The sequence below is a fragment of the Barbus barbus genome (genome assembly GCF_936440315.1).
Source record: "Barbus barbus genome assembly, chromosome: 14".
Taxonomy (NCBI): Eukaryota; Metazoa; Chordata; class Actinopteri; order Cypriniformes; family Cyprinidae; genus Barbus; species Barbus barbus.
Genome location: NC_136742.1, coordinates 7446499 through 7459919, shown reverse-complemented (window position 1 = coordinate 7459919; position 13421 = coordinate 7446499). Strand labels below are relative to the sequence as shown.

At 38.5% G+C, this 13421-nt stretch overlaps 1 protein-coding gene across 1 annotated transcript in view; it reads left to right on the top strand.

Annotated features, from left to right (window-relative positions):
* The window catches only part of LOC306879830 (exostosin-1-like), a gene marked incomplete at both ends in the record, with an annotated part of 331067 nt that extends 328023 nt beyond the window's left edge, over positions 1-3044 (top strand). Inside the window, 2 exons of the mRNA XM_079433032.1 lie at positions 942-1113; positions 2859-3044. Coding sequence (XP_079289158.1) covers positions 942-1113; positions 2859-3044 — 358 coding nt within the window. The remainder of the gene's footprint in view (positions 1-941; positions 1114-2858) is intronic.
* Positions 3045-13421: the final 10377 nt, after the last annotated feature.

The following is a 13421-nucleotide window of genomic DNA, read 5'->3' as shown; positions in this document are numbered from 1 at the left end:
ACACAGATGCACATATTTTTAATGAAACCTAGAAAAGTAATCCATATGAATTGAGCAAGTCTTCTGAGGGGATGTCAGGGATCCATCAGTCACAGCCACCTCCGTCATCAGCTCCGACACTCACCTGATCACAATCCCCTCGTTACTGATCACCAGCACCTGTCAACACTCGTCAGCTCCACAATATCTGCACACTCTCCACACTCCCTCCTTGTCCGGCCTACTCTTCACTACCCCGAACAGTTCCCAGACCCAGTGTGCACTTGCCTGTATGTATTTACCTTTTCAGACTCCCAGCGATCTTCTACCGTTTCTCCATTGTTCCTGGTTCCCTCTCTCCGTCGATCCTGCAACAAAAGACTCATCTATACACAGCTAAGACCCATTGAACTGACATTATCTCCAAGACTCTCACCTGCCATTTGCTCCTCACGATCTGCTTCCATTGAGTCAATAAACCTGCCTGTGTTTCACTTACCTGTTTGTGTCTGACCCATTTGTGACAGGGGACTTGATCGCTTTATTTGATGAACAGTTTTAATATATGCTTTTATTCCCATATCAACACTGATGAATGCACATACAGTACAAGTCTCTTCAGAAAACTTAGAATAAAACCCTATATTTGGATGCAAATGGATTACTTATACAAAGTTTTCATGACTTTTTGAAACTTAAAGATTTTTTCAATGGAGGTACAGAAATTTGTGTTTCAAAGATGAACAGAGGTCTTGGATTAGAACAACATGAGGGTGAGAAATTAATTTAAGGTGAACTGTCCCTTTAATGGCAGGCTTTCTGAGCAGCATTCAGAATGAAACAGTAAAAACTTGGTCAGTTTTAACTTCCCTACAGAAAAATTACCTTGTTTTTTGCTTTCATGTCTCTTCTGTTATCTAATTAATATCTTTATGCATTCTTTTTTTTTTTTTCTTGGTCAGGTATTATCATCACCTGTACACATACTACCTGCCAACATCTCTGCTGTCAATGGTGGACCAGCTGGCCAACTGTGAGGACATCCTCATGAATTTCCTCATCTCCGCAGTAACCAAACTACCGCCAATCAAAGTCACACAGAAGAAACAATACAAGGAGACCATGATGCAGCAGGTATGAATCTGTGTGTGTATGGGTTGTAAATAGATGAGTGTGTATCCAGAGTGATTCTCTATTGAGGTCAGAAACGTCTGTGTAGTGTGTGATGGATGGAGGGCCCCAGGGCTGTGAGTGTGTGTGGATCTGATTCAGCAGTATTGGCCTGTTTGATTAATGGCTGCATGGTAAGGCGAGATTAATGATTGACAGCAAGGTTGCAGTGCTATCCTTCTCTCTGTCTTTCTCACCTGTTTCTCCCCACTGTCTCTCTCCTTCTCTCTCAATACTGGTACATTCTTACTTTATTTCCAATAGTATATCATCTCTATGAGTCAAGTTTAATGAATGGCTGCTGATTAGTGAGTAATTGGGGTGGGAATTATAAGGAACCTGTTAATATATTGTATTATATTATATCTGGGTCATGAGATGAGATGATAAGTGTATTGATATCATAGTTCTTTAAGTTTAAAGTCATTCAAAACTGACATATTCTGATCTTTTACTCAAATGTTTCTTATTCATTTATTTCAAGCAATTATATTATTCTTCCATTTTGAAAAAAAGAAGAAAAAAACTAATGCTACATTATATTAATTTTCTTTCAAAATATTAATATAAAAATGTAAGTATAAATATAGACTCTTGACATGAGATTATTCATATAGTATTGAGAAAAATAATGATTTGAAATATAAATTTCCCCCCACCTCTGCTTATTTCCAGCAATGCTAAAAAAAAAAAAATCATGGCTTTATACAGTATTGTACAATATTGTTGAAGTAATAACCATTTTTCTGTAGTTTGAAAGATCAATGTTGCTTTTTCAGTAACAAGCTACCATTTCAACAAGGGGTACTACAAAACACTACATATTTTTTGTCACATTATTAAATGTAACGTTGTCAGCCTTACTGAATCTGTTTTGTGGCAGAAATGTACTGCTCTGATTTTAAAAAATAAGCTGTTACCCCCTTAAATACTGTAGGTACAATGTAGTTACTTTTTGTTATTAGCTTGTAACATAGGCTAGCTTACTACTTTTCAATCATAATGCTGAATCTGACATTTTGTCTGACAAACAAACCACTCTGGAGAGTAGATGTCGGCAGATTTAAACTTGAAAAATGGCGTGTATTGACATTTTTCCATATTGAAACAAGATACCCTCTGATGTTCATTCATGTTTATTTCGCACTGTAACTAATAACGTTATTTAAAACAGAAAGCTGACCCTTTTTTCATACAAAATGTAAGCTGTCTTGTCTGTTTGTGTGTTGCTCCGCGAAATGTTTTTCACTGTATGAGAACATGATGTGTGGCGTGAGAGCGACATGGCTTGTCAGACGTACCAACAGTAGCGAAAGGGGGCAGGTCTTTGCAAAGGGTCAATTAGCTGATTAGAATCTCAGATTGATCAAATTTTTCTGTGTGATTTCTCAGTTTCTCTAAAATTCTGTTTATGTTAATGTTCCTCTGCATATCCAAGGGATTGGATGCGTGTAGGTCTGTATTAGCACATTTTAAGCTTCTTTAACAAGCAGCTAGACATCCTTCTACAGTGTTTCTCATGAATGTAAGGCCATAACTGTCGTCTGTTCTCTGAGTCGTGAAATGAACACTCCATGTTCGCTCTGTTTGTCAGTGTCTTCTAAAGTGCTGCCCAATTCCAGCCCAATTCCAGTAACATGCTTCTGCTTTCATTCATAATCTGCCTGGTGAACCATACACAGACCTCTCTCTCCCTTTCTCTCTCTCAGGGCTCAAAGGCGTCTCGATGGGCTGACCCAGACCACTTTGCACAGCGTCAGTCCTGCATGAACTCTTTCACGAGCTGGTTTGGCTTCATGCCTCTCCTTCACTCTCAGTTGCGTCTGGATCCCGTCCTCTTCAAAGACCAGGTCTCTATCCTACGCAAGAAATACAGAGACATTGAGAGGTTGTGAGGGGCGAATCCCTCCCAAACTCCGCTGAACTCATCCGAACATCCCCCAACAGACCAGCAGTGTTCAGTTCGCCTGGACTCATTAGAGACCAGATACAAATACAATATATTCCATCTACAGAATAAATTATAACAAAATATGCAACACTGAATGATTTTATCTGCGGCTGAAGGTTTCGTGGCAAGCATTTGCTCAGAATACGACCGGCTCCTTGCGTGTTTGAATTTGTAGTTGTCGTCGGTGTTGTTGTCTGCGAGGGCTGTAGTCGCTGCACATATGAACAGGAGGCAAAAGAGGCTTGTGAATGGATGAAAACAGCTCAACGAATCACCTATGCCTGCAATATGTATTTTAATTTCAATAATGTTTTTTTTAGGAAATTCTTTTTTTTAAAGAAGTTTAAAAAAATAAAATATATGAATGCAAAGTAAATATTGATTTTTGTATCATTTTAATGCGTGTTTGTCCTTTAATACACCATTTGTTCCCTTCACAACAGATCATTCAATAAGAATAATATTTGTACTTGATATTTTGAGAAAATCCGCATTCGGTTTCAGCAGTTCTGATTTAAAAGCTAGCATAGAGCTGTTTAATAATTTGTGAGCATGGTGTGAATTATGGGGAACGGGTGTTAATTAAGGTTTAAACCCTCTTAAAGTTAAAACTAAAGGTGGTCTTTCAAATTCATACTCTTTTACATATACGTTGACACCTGACAAGATGTGTTGTGTTGCACATCTGAGAGATGCAACCCGCATTAGAAGCTAGTGGATTAGTTTGCATGTTTTCATGTTTGTATCTTGTAATATTGTACATGCAAAACAAATTTTGTAAATCAAGTCTGTATACCCTTATGTAGTGCACTATTTGAGGAGAAAACCATAGGCTTATCCCAATACCCACACTTCTTTGCACTTGACGTGGTCTAAGTATTCAAGTGGACTTCATCTGTTGATTACCCAATGGGACAAAACGAAACTAAACTGATCTAGACAATGACATCTCTGAACTCAATGAAATGCCTTAACTGAAATTTAGTTTAATCTTATTTTTGTTATACATTACTGACACTCTATGCTCCAATTTGATACTGTTAAGTACTTTGACTGTACTTTTAATATGTATTATTAAAAGCACTATATAAATAAAAAAAAATTAAATAAAAGGTGACATTTACAACATAGTGCGGTAAAATTGCTTATTTTTACAGAGCTCTTTTTTGCACATTTTTATTTTCAATACTCTGCACTTTTAAAGAAGCTTCAAAATTGTTGTTTTGTATTCCCTACAGCATGTAAAAGGCAACTATTTATTTGCTATGCTTCAAATTCAGTGGAAAAGCGTCCATACTCATCTCTGTATCTCTTTGACATGCAACACTTTACTCTAAATTTGATATCTAATTAATTTAACTTACACTGGAAAGTTTTCCTTGACATTGCTCAAGTTCCTACATTCCAAAGCAATATTGGAGATACTGTGAATTTAATGCGTGTTAAGGGCGCTGATCTTTGGCTTTTTTTTTTTCAGCTTATGTGTACTTACAGTACATCCTTTTATGCACTTTTATGCTCAAAAGTGTGAGTATTGGGACTTGCCCCATATGTAGTGGTGTAGTGGTTGATCCCATAATGCACTGCTATAATGTGTCTAAAACAGATGTACATTCTATGCACTTTCCCCACTTCTGCTGTTTTGCTCAGGTCAAGCATTTAAAGGGATATTTCACCCAAAAATGAAAAGTACCCCATGAATTAATCACCCTCAAGTCATCCAAGGTCTATATGACTTGTATCTGATTTTTTCTTTACAAATCCTGGTTTTGTACTTCTAATTAATTTGTGACTGGTGTTTTGTTTTGCTCTCTCCTCTGCGTTTCTGCGTTAGTCACTTCTACAAGTCTACGTCATTCGCTGGAACGCCACTCTCTCGTGAACGTGCGTACAATAGTTAGTGGAAGCTAGAGATTGCGATTCATAAAATTTTAAATATGAATATTTTTCTTACACAAATGCTTCGCTTTATTAACCACCCAGGTCGTGTGGAGTACTTTTTATGACGCATGGATGCACTTTTTTGGACTTCAAAATCTCAACCACCATTGACTGCCATTATAAAGCTTGGAAGAGCCAGGACATTTTTTTAATATAACTAAAGTATCTTTCATCTTAAAGAAGAAAGTCATATAGGATGGTTTGAGGGTAAGTAAATGATGGGGTATTTTCATTTTTGTGTGAACTATGGGGCAACATAAAATAAATTCCTTCATCTTGCCAAAAGCTTGTGTCCACAGCCAAATCATTCACTTACATTTGATTTACTATTAAATTGTTTAATTATGATAATTGCAATTTAGTGTTTTGTTTCACTTAGTTCTAAATGAATGCTTGAAAACATAAATTTACCTGAAGTGTAAAATACAGTAGTAATAATTTTCTAGTATTAATATCATACAGCAGGTGAAGTGGGCAGTATATGTAAGCACCATCATTTTTACAATTTATGCTATGCAAATATATAACGGAAAAATAGATAAATTAATAAAAACTATGTAGACATTGGACCAAATTGCCACATGTAGACTGGAAGTTGGAAACTGATTGTGAATCCCAAATGGATTTAATATGAATCTACAATAGTAACAATAGCTGTAGAGTAAAAATATATATTTTTGTAAGAGAATCCATATATTTTGGCATGTTCCTATATAATTTATATAAATTTTTAGGCTACACTGTCAAAACAAGTTCTTGCTTACAACAAATCTGAACTTCATCCAGTCACAGCTCATGTCTTCTGAATTCTTGCGGATATGATACTGGATCTGACCTCTCCACGTCATCCCGTACCATCTGTATATCAGCATATTAGCATATGTTAGCAGGGCTGATGTAACTCACACACTCTCTCTTGAAGTTTTTGTCTCAGGTGATGTCTTTATTAGAGTTGCAGTGATATGTGTGTATGTATTGACAGGCTTTGATATCTGTCTGAAGTTTAAACTCTTTCATCTTTATGACAAACAGACAGAACAAAAAAAAGAACGGCGATAGGTGGAGAGCTGGCCTTTCACGGTACCTCTTCTCTCTCGTTAGTCTGTGTTCTCTTCTCATTCGCTTCTTCCTGTCGGCTCTCATCAAGCTGATGTCTTCACTCCACAACCACAGAGACTGCAGAAATTATGCTTCTCTCACTGTTGAACACGGCGTAGATTTCACAAGGCTAAACATAACTGGTCTAACACACACTCCTGGCCTCTCCAAGTCTTTGGGGCCATTCACACTGAACACATTTTTGAGTTTAAAAACATGAGATGAAGGGCAGTGGAATTTAAAAATTATTTAAAAATTAATATATATATATATATATATATATATATTTTTAGGTTCAACTTGAACAAGAGCAATGGATAAACATATCCACCTAGCACATTTACACTGAAAATCAGCAAAGTAGAATGCAAAAACATGTTTGCATGATAAAACTGCCTCAGAGAAGCTGCATCTCTGAATTCAAAGTGTTATGTTGGGATTCGCCTCCTTTTCAGTGGTCTTTTGCACACACAAGATTTACATAAGAAGGAGGAAACAATGGTGTTTGAGGCTCACAATATGTAATTTCCATGTACAGAACTCTTATTATTCAACTATGCCAAGGTAAATATAGTTTTCCATTATATGGCACCTTTAAATGTTAGCAACAGTTGATGCATTAGCTAACATAAAGACAAATACATTTGTTGCAGTATTTATTCATCTTAATTTATTAGTTTATAAAAATACAACTATTTATTGTTAGTTCATGTTAGCACCGGTCCATTAAATAATATTAACATATACAACTTTTTAACTTTATGCAACGTTTTACCAAAAAATGTTTAAGAATGTATGACAGATTTGTAATATATAGTTCTGGTTTTCAAATTTGACTGGTCTAGCAGATATCCAGATGGGCTGTTAGGATTTTTTGTGACTCACTGAATCATTCACTCAACCAATTCCTTCAAAAATGCTGATTCTAACTTGATTTTGTGTGGGGTTTTGTCTGGAATTTTCAGTTTGCTGATGAAGCAAAAAAAATAGCCAAAAGAACTGTTAGTATTTTCCCTACAATCTAAGTACTCATTCATCTGTTTACTGTATTGTTGAATATAAAGAAATATCACACTTGTGATTATGCTGCTGTTCTCAATTTCAGCATTCTTGACACTAATTAAGTTATGCATATTAATATATCTGTGGATGATGCGGTCAACATGGGACTGCACTTCACCCTGCAGCATCTGGACAGACCAGGGACTTATGTGAGGATTCTGTTTGTAGACTTCAGCTCCGCTTTTAACACCATCATCCTGAACACCCTTCAGAATAAACTGACACAGCTCTCCGTCTGTCAGTGGATCAACAGCTTCCTGACAGACAGGCAGCAGTTAGTAAAGCTTGGTAAATTCACACCCAACACCCACACCATCAGCACTGGAGCTCCTCAGGGCTGCGTTCTCTCCCCACTGCTCTTCTCCCTCTACATCAACGACTGCACATCTAAACACCCCTCTCTCAAGCTCCTAAAGTTTGCAGATGACACCACACTGATCGGCCTCATCCAGGACGGTGACGAGTCTGCTTACAGACAGGAGGTTAAGGAGCTGGCTGTCTGGTGCAGTCTTAACAACCTGGAGCTCAACATGCTCAAAACTGTGGAGATGATTGTGGACTTCAGGCGAAATCCCCCTGCTCTCCCCCCACTAACCATCATGAACAGCACTGTGACTGCAGTGGAGTCATTCAGATTCCTGGGCACCACAATTTCTCAGGACCTGAAGTGGGACAATCACATTAACTCTATTGTCAAAAAGGCCCAGCAGAGGTTGTACTTCCTTCGCCAGCTGAGGAAGTTCAACCTGCCACAGGAGCTGCTGAAACAGTTCTACTCTGCCATCATTGAATCCATCCTCTGCACTTCAATAGCTGTCTGGTTCAGCTCAGCTACCAAATCTGACCTCAGAAGACTACGGAGGGTAGTCCGGACTGCTGAGCGAATCATTGGTACAACCCTCCCCACTCTCCAAGAACTATACTTATCCAAAGGTGAGCAAAAGGGCTGGTAAAATCATTCTGGATCCTCACATCCAGCACACTCCCTGTTTGAACTGTTGAACTGTTGCTGTCTGGTCAACGCTACAGAGCTCTGAGCACCAGAACGAACAGACACAGAAACAGTTTCTTCCCTCAGGCAATCCATCTCATGAACACTTGACAATAAACGCGGAACACAAAACTATTATACTTTATTTATCCACACTTATTTTTATTTTTTCTCATTTCAAATTTGCACATGTCAGACCTGTACATACATAATTGTCTGTATTATATATTGTATTTTTGTTGTTTTGTACGTTGCCTACTTGGATATTTGTATATTATTCTTTTATTACCTGTGTCCTGTCCTGTTGCTGTCTTCCTGTTGCACTGTGGAGCTTCTGTCACTATAACAAATTCCTCGTATGTGTAAACATGCTTAGCCAATAAAGCTCATTCTGATTCTGATTCTGATTAATATATTATACTGTTCTGCTCAAAGCCAAAACATAAGTACGTCTATGACACTGATAAACACTAACTCCTTTACCTCAGTTTTTGATGCAACTTCCATTTCCTCTCTTTAGCAGACACTTGTATTTCCTGGCAGTGGCATCCCAGAAACTTCCTCTTGCTGAATGACTTCTGAATGACAGGCGCTATCAGGGATTGAGGGGATGAAGGGTTTGTGTATGTGTGTGTGGCCTGTCCCTGAATGGAAAACAGGCAGCTGTCAGAAAAATGAAAAGTCAATAACTACAGACATCAGAGAGCCCATCTCTGGGTGTGCATGTGTGTGACATATCTCCCCTGCTCAATCCACACAGGACTGCACATCAAAATCAGTTCAGTTCAGTTCTCCACACATCAAACAGTGCAGCATACTTACACACCTCCAGAGAACCCGCCGCTGCAGTTCAGTTTACTCCAGCGTCTCTCTCTCTCCCTCGACAAACACCTGTTCAGACGGCCGCAACATCTCTGGAGACTCTAATCCGCTTCCTCGATCCTCTCTTCTTTTCACCCTCCATCCATATCTCTCTGGCTTTCTTTCTCTGCCTGCTTTCAGTTCAGTGGAATTAGATTTGACTCAATTCAATGGAGTTCAGCTCCATCAAAGGATGTTTCTTGGCAGGATCAGTTTGTTCTCTTTTCAATAGCGAGCATCATAAAGCCTATTCCTCTCTCTCTTTCCTTCCCCAGGGTCTCATTCCCTGTATCACTGTAGTATTTGCCCACCGGTGTATATATGTGGAAACTAATAACAGTGTTATAAAATGCTGTGTCATAAAGTGTATAATGCTCCAGGGCTTTTGACCCTTCTGTGCTATACAATAATGATAATAATCACTAGATAAGAACATTTTCTGAACAAAATGTGAGTGATACTTTCCGGTTTAAAACTCACTGCCAGGATGAGTTATAAACACTGCCACATGAAAAAAAAGAGCCAGTTTCTATGACATTCTACTGCAGGGATATGATTGTGGCCCCAAGGACTGCCTACAATCTTGTGCCCTGGCCTCAGTACATTGCACCAGGGCACAAGAGCCCACCACTTGTTTCAATGAGATTCCCATGCAGAGATATGGCTGGGGTCCCAAGGGACATTTGTGGGCCCAAATAGGATTTTTATACAAAATCCCAAGGAAAGAAAGAGGTGTCTCTAATGTCTCTATGATATTCTGGTGCAGAGATATGACTGGGGCCCTCATGGGCTACTGGGAGACCCACATGGTGGAGTCTTAATGCACTGCACCAGGGTGCAAGAACCCACCTCCTGTTTCTAGGATATTCCCATGCAGAAATATGACTGGGGTCCACAGCAACATTTGTGGGCCCATGTAGGATCTCTGTACAAAATAAAAAAAGCTGCTTTTCATATCTCTGTGATATACTGGTACATATATATGACTTGGGGCCCCAACGGCTGCTGGGAGTCCCACATGAAGCCCAGTACACTGCATGAGGTTGCAAAAACCCACCTCCTGTCTGTATGATATTCCCCTGTAGAGATATAACTGGGGTCCCCAGGGGCATTTGGGGGCCCACACAGAGACTCTATAAGGAAAAAGAGCTGGCTCCAAGTGTCTATGATATTATGGTGTAGAAATATGCCTGGGGCCACCAAGGCCTGCTGGGAATCACACATAAAGCCCAATACACTGCACGAGGTTGCAAGAAACCACCTCCTGTCTGTACGATATTCCCCTGCAGAGATATGACTGGGGTCCCCAAGGGCATTTGGGGGCCTACACAGGGACTCTATAGGGACAAAGAGCTGGCCCCTAGTGTCTATGATATTATGGTACAGATATATGACCTTACGGGTACATATTACTGCTCTAAGCTATGCAACTTTGAGGGGGAATAAAGAAAGCAAAGAAGGTGACCCTTTAAGCGTATTGCCCCAATGACAAGCTGTTGTACCCCTAAAGGTACACATTTTTCTTTTTTTACTTTTCTGACAGTGCAAGGTGCAAGAGCCTCACCTAGATGATGTTCTAATGCCGAGATATGACTGGGGGACCCCGGGTCCACTTGGGATCCACCAGTGGGTCTTAGTACACTGCAACAAAGTTTAAATAGTCCATAAGACATGCTCTGAGAGCCTTCAAGGGGGCTAGGGGTCCCACACAGGCCTCAGCGCTGTGCACTCAAAAGAGCCCACTCCATGTGTCTTTGATATTGTGATGGGGGCCCAGATGATGGCTCAGTATACTAGCCCACAGAAAATAACTGTGACTGTTGATATTTTGACTTATGCAGAAGTATGAATGGGCCCCCAAGGGCCACTGTCTTGATGATAAAATGCAGAGATTTGACTGGTGATTCAAGGGCTATTAGGGGTCCACATAGGGTCTCAGTATGCTATACCTCAAGTCTAAAGAGCCCACTCCTGTGTCTTAATAATATTCTGCTGTAGAAATGTGACTAGGGCTGCTATAGCCTATTGGGGCCAACATGGAGTCTTAGTACAAAAAAATAAGTATGACGAATAGCACTACTATTACTACTAATAATAAGAATAATAAAAAAAGCAAATTACATATTAAAGAACTTGCATTTAATACTGTTTTAATTGTGATCATATTAATATTCACATGGTGTATTTAAATAAATTTGCATGTATTGATGTTAGAAGTAGATATGTTCTGCTGGTTCAACTTAAGGCACTCAAATAGCTTTATAATTCACTTTTTTCAAGCTTATCTGTTTGAGTTTTACAACTAACAAATTGAGTTTAGCCTCTGAAATTACTATATAACATGAAATAGCTCTCATGTCTCCAATATGCTAAAATAGATTATTATTTTTTTTTTTTTTTTTGTCATGTCCACAATCATTGTTTTGAAAGTCTAGAAATGAATTAACTTTATATGTGATGCGATTTCCAACAGTGTCATGTCATTTCACTCTTAGAGAGTCTGAAAAGGAGAGATGTGATTTTTTTCTGTTCTTCATTTTTAGATGTCATTAATCATTCTGCAATAAACAGCTCGACTGCGTTACGCTTGCAGACATGGGAGAGAGCTTCCATACCTCAGATGAAATTTATTAAGGTTGATTTTCAGAAAGATGAGAGAGTCGGCAGGACTCTTTATCGCTTTGATTAGATTATAAATGAACATTAGCGCTGAATTCTCTCACTTTCAATCAATATCAATAAACAGGAGCATATATAGTAGCCTAAGCTTGTTGAAAATACTCTGAAATGATAGAGGAGGGATTTGGTTTCACCGAAAAAAATATATATATTTGAATGTGTGATTTCTGCCACAGTGCTTTAGATAAGCACTTTTTAACTACAATTATTAATATACTTCATTAAATAATAAAATGAATTATCAGTTGCAATCAAAATTCACTTCTGAGGAGGCATCTGGTTGTGTAAATCTCGTTTGTTTAGTTGCATGAGATTGCAAACCACAAGATTCACACAGAGAGTCTCGTGAGAGACAGACAACAGCTGAAAGTACTACGTTCAATCTGCTCCTTCTTGATCTTAGTTGTGTGGTTAGGCTAACTAATTTGCATGTGAGCAAATCTAGAAGCATCAGTGCTTTTGCTGCATTCAATGTGATCAGATGCCCAAACTACCAGCCACCAGTCAAATAAGTGCCAATGAAATTAAATTAATTACACTTTACAATAAGGAGTAATTTGTTAACATTAGTTCTCATGAATTAACAATGTATAATAGTTCTAAAGCTTAGTTAATGCTACTTTCAACATTTACTAATACGTTGTTAAAATCAAAAGTTTTATCTGTTAATATTATTTCATGGACCTGAGTTAAGAATGAACAGTAAATTTATTAGCTAACTAATACTGTAACAACTGTATTGATTATTGATAGTTAATGTTAGCTAACTATCACAATATCCATCATAATAAATGCACGATTCGGAAGTTTCCCAACTTCATTTGAATGCAGCTATATTATTTAGAACATACATGATTGTGTGTATGTGTTTTGTTTGTTTTTTTAAGCCAATCTTTAATACACTAATCAAGTCCTAGGAGGTTTAGTCAGTGTAAATTTGTGCTTACATGGTTTATGTTTTTGAGCAGCTGTAGCAGTGTAGCTTCTTGGCTGGTAATGGAAGCATGTCAAATAAAGTCCCTGTAGAGGAAAAATTGAAAATCGGTCAATTCCTAAAAGCTCCATCATGTCCGTAAGTGAGACACTTTAGCCCATGATGCCCATGGGGAGCTGTCCCAGCATGCAGTGTGCTCTACGTGCTTTGGATGAAATGTCTCTGCAAAAAAACAGGTAACATGGGCTTGTTTTACCTTCAGGTATATTTGGAGCAAATATGCTCATGAAGAACCATTTTGGGGGGTTTTGAGGGTTTTTAAACTACTGTATGGAAGGGCTCCTCATAGCCAGGCCTAGAGGGTCATTGCCCTGCAGATTTTAGCTCAAAGCCTGATTAAACTCACCTGCCTGTAATTTTCCTTGATTAGCTTGCTCAGGAGTCTTTGATTAGAGTTGGAGCTAAACTGTGCAGAGCAATGGCCATCCAGAGTCTGCTTTTAAACCCAAAACACACTGCACGATTTTAGCAATCCTAAAAGATCACTGCATGTAACACTGTGCAACATGGATCTAATAAACTTGGCTATGACGTGTGTGTAGACTGTACGATGATGACACCTATTCACTCATACTCTACAGCACACGTTTCTATAGAAAAATAAAACGTCATAAGTCTGCGCTAGTGGTAAACAAAAAGAGTATGATAAATCACACTTTAGCAGTGAAAAAAAGTGGAGGCGGCGAAAGAGGAAG